This window comes from Scyliorhinus torazame, chromosome 19 (assembly GCF_047496885.1).
Source record: "Scyliorhinus torazame isolate Kashiwa2021f chromosome 19, sScyTor2.1, whole genome shotgun sequence".
In the NCBI taxonomy this organism is placed as follows: Eukaryota; Metazoa; Chordata; class Chondrichthyes; order Carcharhiniformes; family Scyliorhinidae; genus Scyliorhinus; species Scyliorhinus torazame.
Window position 1 is genome coordinate 83435996 of NC_092725.1, and position 18669 is coordinate 83454664.

The following is an 18669-nucleotide window of genomic DNA, read 5'->3' on the forward strand; positions in this document are numbered from 1 at the left end:
AGTTAAGTGAGCTGTTAAGCTCCCTTAACTACCCAAGTCTGGATCCCGCTCAATTTGGACGCTGAATCTGGATCGCGATGCCTCGCGAGATCTTGTTAGACCTTGTGGAGGGTAACAAACATTGGGAATCCTAGAAGGGACCTCTCGCTGATTTACCAGTCACGTCCCGACCCGATTCCGGCAGGGTGCAGCCGGTAAATCGCGCCCTCTATCCCAGTTAATATTGGTGTTGTTGGGATTCCCCACTTTTGCTGCCATGCATGCTTTAGAATATTTTTATTCTTTCACAGGAGGTGGGTCTTGCTGGTTAGATCAGCATTTGTTGCCCATCACTAATTTTCCTTGAGAAGGTGGTGGTGAACTGCCTTCTTGAACTTCTGCAGTCCATGCGGTGTGTGGACTCCCACAGATTATGAGGAAGGGATTTACCTGCATATTTATTTTGTTTAGCTTCCTGTAAAAGTCAGTAATGCCATGTGATCCAGATTGTGATTTCAGAAGTTTGCATTCGTACCCACAAAAACTATCTGTATAGTTTCCTCTTGGTAGAAGTTTGTTGCAACACTTGTGGTGTGCATTATCCTTATTTCAATCCTTACTCTAAACTCAAAAGTAACCAAGAGGTTGTGCAAAAGTATCGGAATTATCAAAAAGATTTCTTCATAGTGAGCTGTTTTACAGAAACTGTTGTGGCATGCCATTACATAAAATAAGCGAATGTAACTTTATTAGACTGCAATGACTAAACTTTGTATCCATAAACACATTTTGCAGTAAACATTATGGTACAGTGATTATGAGCAGGAGAAACCTGATTTACTGTTTCCTTTGAATTTTGCTGATTTTTCAGTCCTTCCTCTCCTGAAGGCAATAGCTTTGATAGGGGCTGTTCCTTGATGCAGTTATTCTTCTGCAACCCTATAAAGTTTTCATTTATGTATGAGTCGAAGACTACTTAACCAAAACTGATCCTGATCCTGGCCCTATCTGTATTAATAACCGGTGTAACACTGCATTCACTCAAATACAGGAAGTTATCCCTGATTGTAGGGAGGTGGTGGTATTGTCACTGGACCAGTAAACCAGAAACCAGGGTAATGCTCTCGGTACCCGGGTTTGAACCCCACCACTGTAGATGGTGAAATTTGAATTCAATAAAAATCTGGTATTAAACAAAGCCAGCAACGCACACGTCCCATGAACGAATAAAAAAAATTGTCCCCTCTGACCTGAGATGATTGACAGCTGCATGAATATCATTACTGCTACTTCCCCTCTCTCTGCCCTCCTTTGTTGTTCCATTCTTTGTTCCCCTATATTCATTCCACTCCATCTCCCTTCCTCTTCTTCCCCTCTGCTTCTATTCTTTCCTCCTCTTTGCCTTTTAAAAAATATTTATATTCACCTCCTTTTTCACATTTATCATATTTACAAAAACAAATAATTAACAGTAACAACAAATACAATCCCCTAGCCAACAATCCCTTCATCTCACCCAGCCTCAAACAGCTCCCAACATCTGAATACAAAACACCAATGAAAAAGAATCATCATTAATTTATACATTCCAAACCCCCCCGACCCCCGCTTAATGTTCAATGTCATCCAATTCATGAAAATGCATGATGAACAAAGCCCATGAGTTGTAGAACCCTCCCATCCTCCCCCTCAACTCCAACTTTACTTTCTTGAGTGTTAAGCACTCCAGCAGGTCCCCCCGTCACGTTGAGGCACAGAGCGGAGAAGCCGACCTCCACCTCAACAGAATCTGCATTCGGGCAATCAGCGAGGCGAAGCTAAGGCATATTCCTCTGCACACGCTTCCATTCCTGGTCGATCCGACACACCGAATATGGACCGGGGCAGCAATTCTCCGGTTTTTAGGGGGCTAGCATGGCGCCGGAGTGCTGTGCGCTGTTCTGACGCCGAAAGGCAGCCCTGCACGGCCGGCGCGGGTCCGCGCAAGCGCGGCACACCAGTGCGGGTACGCACATGCACACAATGGCTGTCTCCGCACCAGTGCATGCACGTGGTTGCTGTCTCCGCGCCAGCGCAGAGCAAGATGTCGGGGACCGAACAGCGGGCCCATGCAGATGGAGGTAGGCCCCCTCCAGATCATGGCCGCCCACCGATCGGAAGCCCCCGATCGAGGGCCTGGACCCCGGGGAGGCCTCCCCCGGAGTCAGATCCCCTCGCCTCGCCACCAGGACGTCCACAGCGGCTGCGGGTCCAAGCATCCGCCGGGTGGTACCAGGTTTGAATCACGTCGGCGGAACTCGGCGAAACTCGGAAGGGGTTCGGCCCGTCGCCCGCGGGGAATCGCCGCGGGGGCCTATTTCAGCGGCCCCCGACCGGCGCTGCAGCGACCGCGTGGGCGCAATTGCCGCCGATTCTCGGGTCGCTGGAGATTCGGCGGCCCGGCATCGGAGCGGCATGGCGGGAATCTCGGAGAATCCCAGCCATGACTTCTAGGGGACCCGATTCGAGTCTCACATGCACCAACTCTGAGATTAGCCTAAAGACCTCCCTCCAATACTCCTCCAGTTTTGGGCAGGACCAAAACATATGAGTGTCCCTTTGCCATATTATCCCCTTCTTCTTGCCGCACCTTCTCCTCTATCTGCCAGCATTCCCATGGTGCCACCTTGCTTTCTTCTCCTCTTCTTCCTCACTCACTTCTGCCACCTTCTTTTTACCTCCATCTAACCTCTTCTTCTACTCCCCACTTCCTCCTCACCTCTTATTCTTCCTCATCCCTATGGCCTAAATTCAATTATCCCCTACCTGCTTCATTTGAAAATGCGACCGATGTTGACTCCACAATTATTGTGTGCAACCATTCAGAAGAATAACTATTGTATATTTTAAAAGTTCAGGTCATTGTTCAAACTGATAGTGTTATCGAGTAAATATTAAGGTTTTAAGGCAGCTCTACCCAGGAACAATGATCACAGAGAGGTCTCCAGGATCACTGTCTCCGTTACACAGGGAGATCAGCATCACTGTCTCCTTTGATCAGGAGTAGCTCCAAAGGATATTGATCAGGGTGTGAAGTCTGAATCTGCACTAATCCAAAACTGAATTGTAGTCCTGACTGAGCTGATTTAATTCAGCATAGGTTGGGACCTAACCGATGTGATACATTTACCGGTCGCAGTGGAGGCAGCTGGAAGAACTGATGCTGTTAGGCTTTCTGTTACCTGTGTCTCATCATTGCCCAGAATGATAGGATCACTGTCTTGGAGATCAGGGTCACTGTCTCCTTTACACAGAGGGATCAGGGTCACTGTCTCCTTTACACAGGGAGATCAGGGTCACTGTCTCCTTTACACAGGGAGATCAGGATCACTGTCTCCTTTACACAGGATCAGGATCACTGTCTCCTTTACACAGAGGGATCAGGGTCACTGTCTCCTTTACACAGGGAGATCAGGGTCACTGTCTCCTTTACACAGGGAGATCAGGGTCACTGTCTCCTTTACTCAGGGAGATCAGGGTCACTGTCTCCTTTACATAGGGGGATCAGGATCACTGTCTCCATTAAACAGGGGGACCAGGATCACTGTCCCCATTAAACAGGGCGACCAGGATCACGGTCTCCTTTACACAGGTAGATCAGCATCACTGTCTCCTTTACACAGAGGGATCAGGATCACTGTCTCGTTTACACAGAGGGATCGGGATCACTGTCTCCTTTACACAGGGAGATCAGGATCACTGTCTCGTTTACACAGAGGGATCAGGATCACTGTCTCGTTTACACAGAGGGATCGGGATCACTGTCTCCTTTACACAGGGAGATCAGGATCACTGTCTCGTTTACACAGAGGGATCAGGATCACTGTCTCGTTTACACAGAGGGATCAGGATCACTGTCTCGTTTACACAGAGGGATCGGGATCACTGTCTCCTTTACACAGGGAGATCAGGATCACTGTCTCGTTTACACAGAGGGATCAGGATCACTGTCTCGTTTACACAGAGGGATCGGGATCACTGTCTCCTTTACACAGGGAGATCAGGATCACTGTCTCGTTTACACAGAGGGATCAGGATCACTGTCTCGTTTACACAGAGGGATCAGGATCACTGTCTCGTTTACACAGAGGGATCGGGATCACTGTCTCCTTTACACAGGGAGATCAGGATCACTGTCTCGTTTACACAGAGGGATCAGGATCACTGTCTCGTTTACACAGAGGGATCAGGATCACTGTCTCGTTTACACAGAGGGATCGGGATCACTGTCTCCTTTCACAGGGAGATCAGGATCACTGTCTCCTTTAAACAGGATCAGGATCACTGTCTCCTTTCACAGTGAGATCAGGATCACTGTCTCCTTTACACAGGATCAGGATCACTGTCTCCTTTACACAGAGGGATCAGGATCACTGTCTCCTTTACACAGTGAGATCAGGATCACTGTCTCCTTTACACAGGATCAGGATCACTGTCTCCTTTACACAGAGGGATCAGGATCACTGTCTCCTTTACACAGGATCAGGATCACTGTCTCCTTTACACAGAGGGATCAGGATCACTGTCTCCTTTACACAGGGAGATCAGGATCACTGTCTCCTTTACACAGGGAGATCAGGATCACTGTCTCCTTTACACAGAGGGATCAGGATCACTGTCTCCTTTACACAGAGGGATCAGGATCACTGTCTCCTTTACACAGGATCAGGATCACTGTCTCCTTTACACAGAGGGATCAGGATCACTGTCTCCTTTACACAGGGAGATCAGGATCACTGTCTCCTTTACACAGGGAGATCAGGATCACTGTCTCCTTTACACAGTGAGATCAGGATCACTGTCTCCTTTACACAGAGGGATCAGGATCACTGTCTCCTTTACACAGTGAGATCAGGATCACTGTCTCCTTTACACAGGATCAGGATCACTGTCTCCTTTACACAGAGGGATCAGGATCACTGTCTCCTTTACACAGGGAGATCAGGATCACTGTCTCCTTTACACAAGGAGATCAGGATCACTGTCTCCTTTACACAGGGAGATCAGGATCACTGTCTCCTTTACACAGGGAGATCAGGATCACTGTCTCCTTTACACAGAGGGATCAGGATCACTGTCTCCTTTACACAGGGAGATCAGGATCACTGTCTCCTTTACACAGAGGGATCAGGATCACTGTCTCCTTTAAACAGGGGGATCAGGATCACTGTCTCCTTTAAACAGGAGGATCAGGATCACTGTCTCCTTTACACAGGGAGATCAGGATCACTGTCTCCTTTACACAGGGAGATCAGGATCACTGTCTCCTTTACACAGAGGGATCAGGATCACTGTCTCCTTTACACAAGGAGATCAGGATCACTGTCTCCTTTACACAGGGAGATCAGGATCACTGTCTCCTTTACACAGAGGGATCAGGATCACTGTCTCCTTTACACAAGGAGATCAGGATCACTGTCTCCTTTACACAGGGAGATCAGGATCACTGTCTCCTTTACACAGGGAGATCAGGATCACTGTCTCCTTTACACAGAGGGATCAGGATCACTGTCTCCTTTACACAGGGAGATCAGGATCACTGTCTCCTTTACACAGAGGGATCAGGATCACTGTCTCCTTTAAACAGGGGGATCAGGATCACTGTCTCCTTTAAACAGGAGGATCAGGATCACTGTCTCCTTTACACAGGGAGATCAGGATCACTGTCTCCTTTAAACAGGGGGATCAGGATCACTGTCTCCTTTACACAGAGGGATCAGGACCACTGTCTCCTTTAAACAGGGGGATCAGGATCACTGTCTCCTTTACACAGGGAGATCAGGATCACTGTCTCCTTTACACAGAGGGATCAGGATCACTGTCTCCTTTACACAAGGAGATCAGGATCACTGTCTCCTTTAAACAGGGGGATCAGGATCACTGACTCCTTTACACAGGGGGATCAGGATCACTGTCTCCTTTACACAGGGAGATCAGGATCACTGTCACCTTTAAAAAGGGGGATCATGATCACTGTCTCCTTTAAACAGGGGGATCAGGATCACTGTCTCCTTTATGTAGTGGGATCAGGATCACTGTCTCTTTTAAACAGAGGGATCAGGATCACTGTCTCCTTTACACAGGGAGATCAGGATCACTGTCTCCTTTACACAGGGGGATCAGGATCACTGTCTCCTTTACACAGGGAGATCAGGATCACTGTCACCTTTAAAAAGGGGGATCATGATCACTGTCTCCTTTAAACAGGGGGATCAGGATCACAGTCACCTTTAAACAGGGGGATCAGGATCACTGTCACCTTTAAAAAGGGGGATCATGATCACTGTCTCCTTTAAACAGGGGGATCAGGATCACTGTCTCCTTTATGTAGTGGGATCAGGATCACTGTCTCTTTTAAACAGAGGGATCAGGATCACTGTCTCCTTTACACAGGGAGATCAGGATCACTGTCTCCTTTACACAGGGAGATCAGGATCACTGTCTCCTTTACACAGAGGGATCAGGATCACTGACTCCTTTAAACAGAGGGATCAGGATCACTGTCTCCTTTAAACAGGGGGATCAGGATCACTGTCTCCTTTAAACAGGGGGATCAGGATCACTGTCTCCTTTAAACAGGGGGATCAGGATCGTTGTCTCCTTTAAACAGGGAGATCAGGATCGTTGTCTCATTTACACAAGGAGATCAGGATCACTGTCTCCTTTAAACAGAGGGATCGGGATCACTGTCTCCTTTAAACAGGGGGATCAGGATCACTGTCTCCTTTAAACAGGGAGATCAGGATCGTTGTCTCATTTACACAAGGAGATCAGGATCACTGTCTCCTTTAAACAGAGGGATCGGGATCACTGTCTCCTTTAAACAGGGAGATCAGGATCACTGTCTCCTTTAAACAGAGGGATCAGGATCACTGTCTCCTTTAAACAGGGGGATCAGGATCACTGTCTCCTTTAAACAGGGAGATCAGGATCGTTGTCTCATTTACACAAGGAGATCAGGATCACTGTCTCCTTTAAACAGAGGGATCGGGATCACTGTCTCCTTTAAACAGGGGGATCAGGATCACTGTCTCCTTTAAACAGGGGGATCACTGTCTCCTTTAAAAAGGGGGATCATGATCACTGTCTCCTTTAAACATGGGGATCAGGATCACTGTCTCCTTTAAACAGGGGGATCAGAATCACTGTCGCCTTTAAACATGGGGATCAGGATCACTGACTCCTTTAAACAGGGGGACCAGGATCACTGTCTCCTTTAAACAGGAGGATCAGGATCACTGTCGCCTTTAAACAGGGAGATCAGGATCACTGTCTCCTTTATATAGTGGGATCAGGACCACTGTCTCCTTTAAACAGAGGGACCAGGATCACTGTCTCCTTTAAACAGGAGGATCAGGATCACTGTCTCCTTTACACAGGGAGATCAGGATCACTGTATTCCTTTACACAGAGGGATCAGGATCACTGTCTCCTTTAAACAGAGGGATCAGGATCACTGTCTCCTTTACACAGGGGGATCAGGATCACTGTCTCCTTTACACAGAGGGATCAGGACCACTGTCTCCTTTAAACAGGGGGATCAGGATCACTGTCTCCTTTACACAGGGGGATCAGGATCACTGTCTCCTTTAAACAGAGGGATCGGGATCACTGTCTCCTTTAAACAGAGGGATCAGGATCACTGTCTCCTTTAAACAGGAGGATCAGGATCACTGTCTCCTTTACACAGGGAGATCAGGATCACTGTATTCCTTTACACAGAGGGATCAGGATCACTGTCTCCTTTAAACAGAGGGATCAGGACCACTGTCTCCTTTACACAGGGGGATCAGGATCACTGTCTCCTTTACACAGGGAGATCAGGATCACTGTATTCCTTTACACAGAGGGATCAGGATCACTGTCTCCTTTAAACAGAGGGATCAGGATCACTGTCTCCTTTACACAGGGGGATCAGGATCACTGTCTCCTTTACACAGAGGGATCAGGACCACTGTCTCCTTTAAACAGAGGGATCAGGATCACTGTCTCCTTTACACAGAGGGATCAGGATCACTGTCTCCTTTACACAGGGGGATCAGGATCACTGTCTCCTTTAAACAGGGGGATCAGGATCACTGTCTCCTTTACACAGGGAGATCAGGATCACTGTCTCCTTTACACAGAGGGATCAGGACCACTGTCTCCTTTAAACAGGGGGATCAGGATCACTGTCTCCTTTACACAGAGGGATCAGGACCACTGTCTCCTTTAAACAGGGGGATCAGGATCACTGTCTCCTTTACACAGGGAGATCAGGATCACTGTCTCCTTTACACAAGGAGATCAGGATCACTGTCTCCTTTAAACAGGGAGATCAGGATCACAGTCACCTTTAAACAGAGGGATCAGGATCACTGTCTCCTTTAAACAGGGGGATCAGGATCACTGTCTCCTTTATGTAGTGGGATCAGGATCACTGTCTCTTTTAAACAGAGGGATCAGGATCACTGTCTCCTTTACACAGGGAGATCAGGATCACTGTCTCCTTTACACAGGGAGATCAGGATCACTGTCTCCTTTAAACAGGGGGATCAGGATCACTGTCTCCTTTAAACAGGGGGATCAGGATCACTGTCTCCTTTAAACAGGGAGATCAGGATCGTTGTCTCATTTACACAAGGAGATCAGGATCACTGTCTCCTTTAAACAGAGGGATCGGGATCACTGTCTCCTTTAAACAGGGGGATCAGGATCACTGTCTCCTTTAAACAGGGGGATCACTGTCTCCTTTAAAAAGGGGGATCATGATCACTGTCTCCTTTAAACATGGGGATCAGGATCACTGTCTCCTTTAAACAGGGGGATCAGGATCACTGTCGCCTTTAAACAGGGGGATCAGGATCACTGTCGCCTTTAAACAGGGGGATCAGGATCACAGTCTCTTTTAAACAGAGGGATCGGGATCACTGTCTCCTTTAAACAGAGGGATCAGGATCACTGTCTCCTTTAAACAGGGGGATCAGGATCACTGTCTGCTTCACCCACAGTGGTGGGAGAGGGGCAGTAATGGCGATGACGTTTGGGGCCATTTCTTCCCCATTCCGAGTTGTTGCTCCGCCCTCAGATACGCTTCCTGGAAGCGGCGAGGATTCGGGGCGCTGACTCCGGGCGGTCCCGGAACTCAATCGTATCGGAAACGCGGACTCAGTGTCTGACTGTCCGTGCTGGAAAGTCGGTGGTGTCTTTTTGTAAGTTGGTCCTGTGGGTGAAGGAGCCGCCCTCTGGGCCATGGATCCCCGTGGATTATTCGGCACCTTGCTCCTTGTGATGTGTGCGGTTGGAGCGTTGGGTTTGGAAATTCTGGGGAACTGTTCACAGCCGGTAAGATTGAGCCTGAGGGAGAGGACATTTAATCGGTCGGGGGTTTATTCTGGGATTTAAAATTTGATCTGGAATCTGATCCTGCTAGGGGATTTAAACCAGAGAAGGTTACCTTTTTATTCCATCATGCTGTCTTCTTGAACTGGCTGCAGTCCTTGGGGTGTTGGTACATTCAGGGTGCTGTTGGTTTGGGAATTCCAGAGTTTTTACAGTGAAAGAACAGCGATATATTTCACTGTGGTGATTGATTTGGAGGTGAATGTTCCTATGTGTCTACTGCCCTTGTCCTTCTAGAGGAAGTGGTCGTGGATTTGGAAAGTGTTGCCGAAGGAACCTTGGTGCACGTACGTTTACTGTTGGTCGGTGGTGGAGGGAGTGAATGTTTGTGGAACAGGTGCCAATCAAGTGGGCTGCTTTGTGGTGTCCAGTGTTTTTGACTGTTGTTGGAGTTGCACTTTCCAGGCAAGCGGAGTCCATCGCACTCCTGACTTGTAGATTGGGGATGACTTTAAAGAGTCAGGAGGTGGGTTACCCGCCACAGGATTCCTGGTTGCTGATCTGCTCTTGTAGCCACAGTATTTAGATGGCTTGTCCAGTTGAATTCATGGTCAATTGTGACCCACGAAGATGTTGATAGTGGGAGATTCAGAGATGGTAATTGTCGTGTTGTTCACCCTGGGGTAACACGGACTGCAACAGGATGCAGATGAACTGTAAAGCATACACCAAACGTAGGCGTTGGTTCAATATGATTTATTGAACTTCTGTAACAATGCACACAGCTGGCTGTGGGTTGACACTCCACTACTCTGTGTACAAACTCTAACTTACTCGACCAGGCTAGCTCTCTGATCCATGTGTAGAAGGTGCTGACTGATGTATACACCCTGACTCACTACAGTTGTCACCAGTGGAAAGAGGCGGAGTGCTGATGCCTTGTGTGTTTTATAGTTGGAAGCCCCCCTCTGGTGTTCTGTCTGGTGATTGGTTGTGTTCTGTCCTGTATGTTGATTGGCTAACGTGGGTGTCTGTCACTGCCTGTTTTTACCTCATGATGTGCATGGGTGCATATTATGACAGTAATGTCATTGAATGTTAAGGGGTGATGGATAGATTCTCTCTTGTTGGAAATGGTCATTGCCTGGCATTTGTCTGGCATGAATGTTACTTGCAAGTAGTTATCCCAGGCCTGGATATTGTCCAGGACTTGCTGCATTTGGACATGGAAGGCTTTGGTATCTGAGGTGTTGTAAATGGTGCTGAACATTGTTCAATCATCAGCGAACATCCCCACTTGACCTTTATGATGAAAGGCAGATCAATTATGAAGCAGTAGCTAAAGATGGTTGAGCAAGGAACTCCTGCAATGATGTCCTGGAACTGAGATGATTGACCTCCCAACAACCAAAACCATTTTATTACTCAATCAGCTTGGGAATTATGGGAATCATGTTTTCCCCATGATTCCCATTGACCAGTTTTCCTCTGGTTCCTTGATGCCACACTCAGTTAAATGATGTATATCACTTCACCTCTTAAGTTCATCTCTTTTGACCATGTTTGGACCAAGGCTGCAATGAGGTCAGGAGCTGGGTGACCTGGCAGAACCTAAACTGAGCGTCCGCTATTGTTAAGCAAGTGCCACTTTACTGATGATGAAGAATAGATTGCTGGGATCATATGGCCGGGTTGGATTGTTCCAGATTTTTGTGTACAGGAAATACCTGGCCAATCTTTCACATTACTGGGTGGCTGCCAATGTTGCAGTTCTTCTGGAACAGCTTGGCTAGGGGAATGGCAAGTTCTGGAGCGCACATTTTCAGTACAATTGCCGGCATATTGTCAGGATCTTTAGCCCCTGCAGTATCCATTGCCTTCAGTCATTTCTTGATAATCACAATGAGTCAATCAAATTGGCGAAAGACTGGCATCTGTGATGCTGGGGACCTGCGCAGGAGACCAAGATACATCAAACACTCAGCACTTCTGGCTGAAGATTGTAGCAAATGCTTCAACCGTATCTTTTTCACTGATGCGCTGGGCTCCTGTACCATTTAGGATGGGCGTCTCCTCCTCCAGTGAGCTGTTTAATTGTTCACCACCATTCTCGGCTGGATGTGGCAGGACTGCAGAGCTTAAATCTCACCCATTGGTTGTGGGATGGCTTAGCTCTCTATCACTTGTTGCCTGTGCTGTTTGGCATACAAATAATCCTGTGTTGTGCAGGTTTAATGTCACCACCTTGATCTTGTACTCTATGCTCCTATTAATAAAGCCTATGATACTGCATACTTTATTAACCACCATCTCAATCAGTCCTGTGTCTTCCAATAACTCATGTGCAATGTAAGGGTCCGTTTCTATTTATTCCCTTATTTCCCCTTTTTATTTTGCCATTATCATTTTTAGTCCATGGGTGATTAATAGACACGAATCTCTCAGTCAGGCAGCAGGGAGAATGAGGAATTCAGAAGTTACAGGCGAGAACGCTCTGCTAGTTTGAACAGGAGCTTCTGACTTTTTGGCACTGGAGAGAGAGATGGGGTGGGACTTAGTTTGATTGATTGGCTGGTGGCCAATGAATTGGCCAATTATTCTGCCCTGCAACAGGTGGTGATTGGATCATATCCAAGTGGGATCGTTCTCAGAGACCTCAGGGAGCAGTTGAGTTTTAGACAGAAAGATAAGGACATGCTTTCTCTCCCTCTCCTGAAAGGCTGTGAGTGCTGTATTCCTGAAGTTGCAGAGAACATGAATGAATGAATGAATTTACAGGAAAACAATTACAGCTGCAAGTGACTCTCTCTCTCTCTCGAGTGTTGTTGGAGCCATACTTATCCAGACTAGTGGAGAGTACTCCATCACACTTCCTGATTTGTGCCTTGTAGACGGTGAATGGACTGTGGAGAGTCTGGAGATGAGTTATTCAGTGTAGAATTCCTGGCCTCTGACCTGCATTTGCAGCCACAGTGTTTAATAGCTGATCCAGTTCAGTTAATGGTTTGCAGTAACCCCCAGGATAATAATGATTTGGGATTCAGTGAGGGTAATGCCTTTGAATGCCATGGGGAGGTGGTTAAATTCTCTCTTGTTGAAGGTGCTCATTGCCTGGCACTGGTGTGGTGCAAAAAAAAAGCCACTTGCCACTTACCAGCATGAATGTCATCTATGTCTTGCTGCAGATGGATAAGGTCTGCTTCAGCAAGTGAGAAGTCACAAGTTATACCAAAAACTTTTCAATTATCAGCGAGCATTCCCATTTACTGACCTCATGATGGACCAAGCACACTACCGCATGAAGCTCCTGCAGCAACATCTCCGGGCTGAGATCATTGTTTCCAGCAACCACAAATATCTTCATTTGCGCTAGTTCTGATTCCAACCAGTGGAGAGTTTTCTTCCTGATTCGCATTGATTTTTATTTTGCTAGGGCTCCTAGATACCACACTCAGTCAAATGCTGCTTTGATGTTAAGGACAGTCACTGTCAACCAATCTTTTGAGGTCTATGTTTGCACCAAGGTTGTAATGAGGTCTGGATGCAAGTGTCACTTGTGAATCCCAAACTGAACATTGTCATTATTGTTGTGTAAGTGCTGTTTTATGGCACTGTTGACAACACCTTTCATCACTTTGATGATCAAGAGTAGGTTGGTCATGGGCATCACCTTTCTATCTGTATAAGAAGCTGGACATGTAGCAAACAAAATCCATAGATGGTGGGATAGCTTCATAGGGTAGAAGTTTGCTTATAGCTGAAGAGACTAAATGAGAAACAAATTCTGCCATAAGTGCTGCATCACGTGTTGTGTGGTTGCTGTTTTTGGTGTTGGTGCCAGTTTCCAAGCCATTGTAGCCACTGATTGACATGTTGGTGCATGCTAGCCTGTTGATGTCATGAATTCTTACACCTAGGAGTGGAAAACTTGTTTAGGGCCTTCTTGCAATGCTTACAAGCATCCTTGAAGTGGAACTTTGATTGTCTGGTTCCAGTTACCTCGTCATACAGAAAATCCTTAGGTACACAACTGTATTCCATCCTGCAAATGTGCCCAAGGCAGTGAAGTTGCTTCTGCTTGGCGAGTGCCAACATACTTGGGAGCTTTGCTTATGAGACAACTGCTGCATTCATGATTTTTACGATCCACGGGATAGTCCAAATGCGCTGCAAATAACAAATATGAAATTTGTTGAGCATCCTTTCTTGATAGCTGTAAGTCTTCCCCATGCAACAAAAGTGCTGAGAAAACAGGTGTCATTAACCAGCATCCTGGTCTTTAAGGTCAGCTTGATGTTTTCCTGAGTTGGCCTAAGGTGGTAGCTACTTTACCAGTGTATCAAATTCTGCAGCAAGAGACAGATTGTCATGTGGACGTAAGCTCACTGACTTTGCTAAGCACTTTTAGTAGGCTGTTATTTTGTGTGTAGATTTGACACCCTGACCCATAGCCACAGTTTTCTTCATAATTATAGTCAGGAAGAACAAATTAGAGGCATGGGAGATGAGCCTTTGTAACTGACTTTCCATGTGAGCGACTAGCACAGCAGTATTAGCAGAAAGTAGTTCATTGATCAAGAAGTGTTGTATTTTTGTTTCTGCTTCCAGGCTGGACAGATATTAGAGCTTTCCATCTCATCTAGTATGCAGATAAAGTCCTGTATTTAAGACTAGACTGATATGGTAGTAAATGGATAAATTAGATTGGTCCTGCTTTTTGTGGGTAGCTCATATCTGGGCAATTTTCTACATGTCCGGTAGGTGTTAGTGTTGTAACTGTACCGGAATAGCTTGGCTAGGGGCACAGCTCATTCTGGAGCACAAGTGTTCAGTTGCTGTACCAACCTACTTACTGATGTGTTATATATGTTGGATTAACACGGACTGCAAATCGATGCAGTATCACTTGAAAACAGGCTTCCAACGCTGTAGATGGTTCAACACTGCTTTATTGAACTTGTCGAGTAATGTACACAGTTCGCTGTGGGTTGACACTCTATTAATCTAAGCTTGCTAACCTTGGTCTGGCTTGCCCAGACTTGCTCTGTGCCATGTGTAGTAGGTGCTGACTGTACATTGCACCCTGACTGTTGCTCCAGCTATCACCAGTACGAAGAGGCCGAGCCTTCCTGCCTCGTGTGTTTTATACTAGTAATGTACCCTGTAGTGTCCTGCCTGATGATTGGTTGTTCTGTATTCTGTGTGGTGATTGGTTCCTGTGTGTGTCCATCACTGCCTGTCTGTATCTCATTATGAACATGAGTGCATATTATGACATCTCACCTTTTAAAATAAATTTTGGATGCTTGTGGCTGTGTGCTTGTATTTACATGTGTGACTATGTGCAAAATGGTGAGTGAGTGAACATATATACATGGCAAGGTGTCTATCGTGCATGAACAGAACAAGATGAACAAAATTTACAGTTAAAGTCTGTAGGTCCAGTCTTTGTGGTGGGCAGCGGATTCGTGTCGACCGCCTCAGAGCTGGCGGGGGGACACCAGCGTCTCGACAGGCGGGATTGCTGCCAGATTGGCGGGCTTGTGGTTTGAAATGTCCGGAGGAGGCGTCTCGACATACGGAGGGGTGTGGTCAGGTGGTGGTGGGCCGGCAACGTTGTGCAGTGCCCTTCTGTTGCGCCTGAGAATGGAGCCATCAGCCAAGCGAACAACGAAAGACCTGGGGGCAGCCTGTCGTACAACGACAGCTGGGGCTGACCAACCTCCCTCAGGCAGCTTGATGCGAACAACATATTCTGGAGCCAGCACAGGCAAATCAGTGGCATGAGCACCGTACGTGATCTTCTGCTGGTCCCTGAGTCGCTGCACCTTTCTTAGCACCGTGAGATGATCAAGGTCTGGAACGTGGATGGCTGGAACAGTTGTCCGCAGATTGCGATTCATGAGTAGTTTGGAGCTTTTGCAGCTGCGCTTTTAAAAGATCCTTTAGAGGATCTGACACCCGGCGTGGTGCATGAATGACTGGGGTGGCATCCGGCATGAGTAGTATTTTGCAGCGATACGGGAGCGTGCCCATCCCATCGAACACATCGGGATATTGCGTGAGGATGTCGTCTATGTCAGCCTGTAGAGTCACATGAGATGAGGCAGTCGGAGGTGCAGAGGACATGGCATGGATTCGCTGTACCAGATTAAGGAGTTTACATGCACGGGCACCGAGCAGGGATGCCTTGTCAGGCCTGACAATCTCGAATCTTAACGTCGCCGTGATTGTCTTGTGGGATACAACTAGATGACACGTCCACTAGCAGCTATGGCATTGCCATTGTAATCAAGGAGCTGGCAGGCTGGTGGAAGAATTTTGGGTTGGTCTCGGATGCTGTCGAGGTCTGCCCGGGATATGAGGTTTGCAGACGCACCAGTGTCAGTTTGAATTGGATTCTGCACTGATTCACTTTAACGACAGCGCGCCATTCGTCACCAGAATCCACACTTAGGATTGAGAGGCGCTTTGCATGAGTGGAGGAGACGTTCTCACGTGTGGTGATAATGCCCGCCTGATATGGAGACTCGAGGCAGTCATCATTTGGGTCCGTTGGGCTTTCCGGATCGGAATCCTGCATGCCTTGCTGCATGCAGTGGACAGGTCTGCGTTGCAGCTGGGATCGCTGGCTTTTGACCAGTGGGAGGACCTGCATAAGGCCACATAATGCCCAGGCTTTCCACATTGTAGACATCGCCTTCCTTTGGCTGGGCATTTCCGCTTTAAATGGTCGGAGCCACAATTTTGGCACGTCATGGCGCTGACGTCAGTGCGTTCCTTGCGCCTCGGCGGCTGTGCAGTGCGTCGGCCGGTGTTCGCACGATGCGCAGTGGGGTTTTCGGCCACATTATCCTGTCGCGGTGCGCCTGCACGGGGCCCCGTGGAAAGCCCGCGAAATGGCCACTGAAACCCACAAAACGGCCACTCTCCTCAATGCTCAGACCCTGCAGCCTAGCGATGGCCTGTATACTTTCTGCCTTGTGGGAGTCTAGTTTTGCCGTTTCTGTCGCTTTGATGTAGGAGTAGCGATTTCTGGCACATTCATGGACAGCGCACGTTTCGATGGCAATCGGGAGGGTCATGCGTTTGATTGTAAGAAGTTGCTCCCGCAGGGAGTCGGAATGGACCCCGAAAATGATCTGATCCCGGATCATGGAATCAGCAGTCGAGTCATAGTTACATTACTGCGCTAAGATGCGGGGATGGGTCAAAAAGGAGTGAAAAGGTTTGTCCTTGCCCTGAAGCCTCTGTTGGAAGTACATTTAGCTCGACTTCACAGTGGCTGTTGAATTTTTGCAGAATGGTCTGGAACTTTGCTTTATCTTCTCCTTGGGCAAACATGAGCGAGTTAAAGATGTGGATGGCGTGATCCCCGCCGTCGACAAGAGCAGTACGATTTTCCTGGCATCTGATGGTTCCTCAAGGTCGGATGCCGCAAGGTGTAGGAGGAACTTCTGTCTGAAGACCTTCCAGTTGACGCCGAGGTTGCCGGAACTGCGGAGGGGCCTGGATCTTTTCCATACCGCTGGCTGTTAGCTACTTGCTTTCTGGTTGTTTCAGATTTACTCGAGGTAGGTCCGTTAGAGTTAATAGTTTCCTGCTACCACGATGTGTTATATGTTATATATGTTGGATTAACACGTATTGCAACTCGATGCATTATCACTTGAAAACAGTCTTCCAACGCTGTAGATGGTTCAACAATGCTTTATTGAACTTGCCGAGTAAGGTACACAGTTCGCTGTGGGTCGACCCTCTATTAATCTAAGTTTGCTAACCTTGGTCTGGCTTGCCCAGACTTGCTCTGTGCCATGTGTAGTAGGTGCTGACTGTACATTGCACCCTGACTGTTGCTCCAGCTATCACCAGTACGAAGAGGCCGAGCCTTCCTGCCTCGTGTGTTTTATACTAGTAATGTACCCTGTAGTGTCCTGCCTGATGATTGGTTGTTCTGTATTCTGTGTGGTGATTGGTTCCTGTGTGTGTCCATCACTGCCTGTCTGTATCTCATTATGAACATGAGTGCATATTATGACATCTCACCTTTTAAAATAAATTTTGGATGCTTGTGGCTGTGTGCTTGTATTTACATGTGTGACTATGTGCAAAATGGTGAGTGAGTGAACATATATACATGGCAAGGTGTCTATCGTGCATGAACAGAACAAGATGAACAAAATTTACAGTTAAAGTCTGTAGGTCCAGTCTTTGTGGTGGGCAGCGGATTCGTGTCGACCGCCTCAGAGCTGGCGGGGGGACACCAGCGTCTCGACAGGCGGGATTGCTGCCAGATTGGCGGGCTTGTGGTTTGAAATGTCCGGAGGAGGCGTCTCGACATACGGAGGGGTGTGGTCAGGTGGTGGTGGGCCGGCAACGTTGTGCAGTGCCCTTCTGTTGCGCCTGAGAATGGAGCCATCAGCCAAGCGAACAACGAAAGACCTGGGGGCAGCCTGTCGTACAACGACAGCTGGGGCTGACCAACCTCCCTCAGGCAGCTTGATGCGAACAACATATTCTGGAGCCAGCACAGGCAAATCAGTGGCATGAGCACCGTACGTGATCTTCTGCTGGTCCCTGAGTCGCTGCACCTTTCTTAGCACCGTGAGATGATCAAGGTCTGGAACGTGGATGGCTGGAACAGTTGTCCGCAGGTTGCGATTCATGAGTAGTTGAGCCGGAGACAGACCAGTCGAAAGAGGGGTTGCCCTGAATGCCAACAGTGCAAGGTTAAAATCAGATGCAGAGTCTGCAGCCTTGCAGAGCAGCTGCTTGACAATGTGGACCTCTTTTTCCACCTTCCCGTTTGACTGCGGGTAATGGGGACTGGATGTGACATGTTTGAAGTGGTAGGATTGTGCAAAGTTGGACCACTCTTGGCTGTGGAAACATGGACCATTGTCGCTCATCACTGTGAGTAGTATACTGTGCCTGACAAACGTCTCCTTGCAGGCCTCAGTGACTGATTTTGACGTGAGGTCCGACAGCTTCACAACTTCTGGGTAGTTCGAAAAGTAATCGATCAGAAGTACATAGTCACGCCCATTTGCCACCTTGGACCATGGAGAGGTCACAAGCTCATGTTGTTGGAGCGTCTCCTTGGGCTGAGATGGTTGGAATCTCTGGCATGTGGTGCAATTGAGGACCATGTTGGAGATGTCCTGGCTGATCAAAGGCCAGTAAACTGCCTTGTCGAGCTCTGTGTCAACATTTCTCGACTCTAAGGTGACCCTCATGGATCTGCTTGAGCACCATGGCCTGCATGCTGTGGGGATAACAATTCGATCCAGTTTCAGAATGATCCCTTCAACAACCGTCAAATCATCCTTG

General features: G+C 47.7%; 1 protein-coding gene and 1 long non-coding RNA gene across 3 annotated transcripts in view; one reads left to right on the forward strand and one right to left on the reverse strand.

Annotated features, from left to right (window-relative positions):
• LOC140396260 (uncharacterized) overlaps positions 1-9785 on the reverse strand; it is a 70065-nt gene extending 60280 nt beyond the window's left edge. Inside the window, exon 1 of the long non-coding RNA XR_011936502.1 lies at positions 9455-9785. This is a non-coding gene — a long non-coding RNA (uncharacterized lncRNA). The remainder of the gene's footprint in view (positions 1-9454) is intronic.
• Positions 9044-18669, forward strand: part of LOC140396258 (interleukin-17 receptor A-like) — a 94736-nt gene continuing 85110 nt past the window's right edge. The window contains exon 1 of one of the 2 annotated variants that reach the window (XM_072484619.1): positions 9044-9342. In XM_072484619.1, the coding sequence (XP_072340720.1) occupies positions 9250-9342 (93 nt within the window). In that variant the 5' untranslated portion in view covers positions 9044-9249. The remainder of the gene's footprint in view (positions 9343-18669) is intronic. The other variant, XM_072484618.1, reaches the window with a different exon arrangement.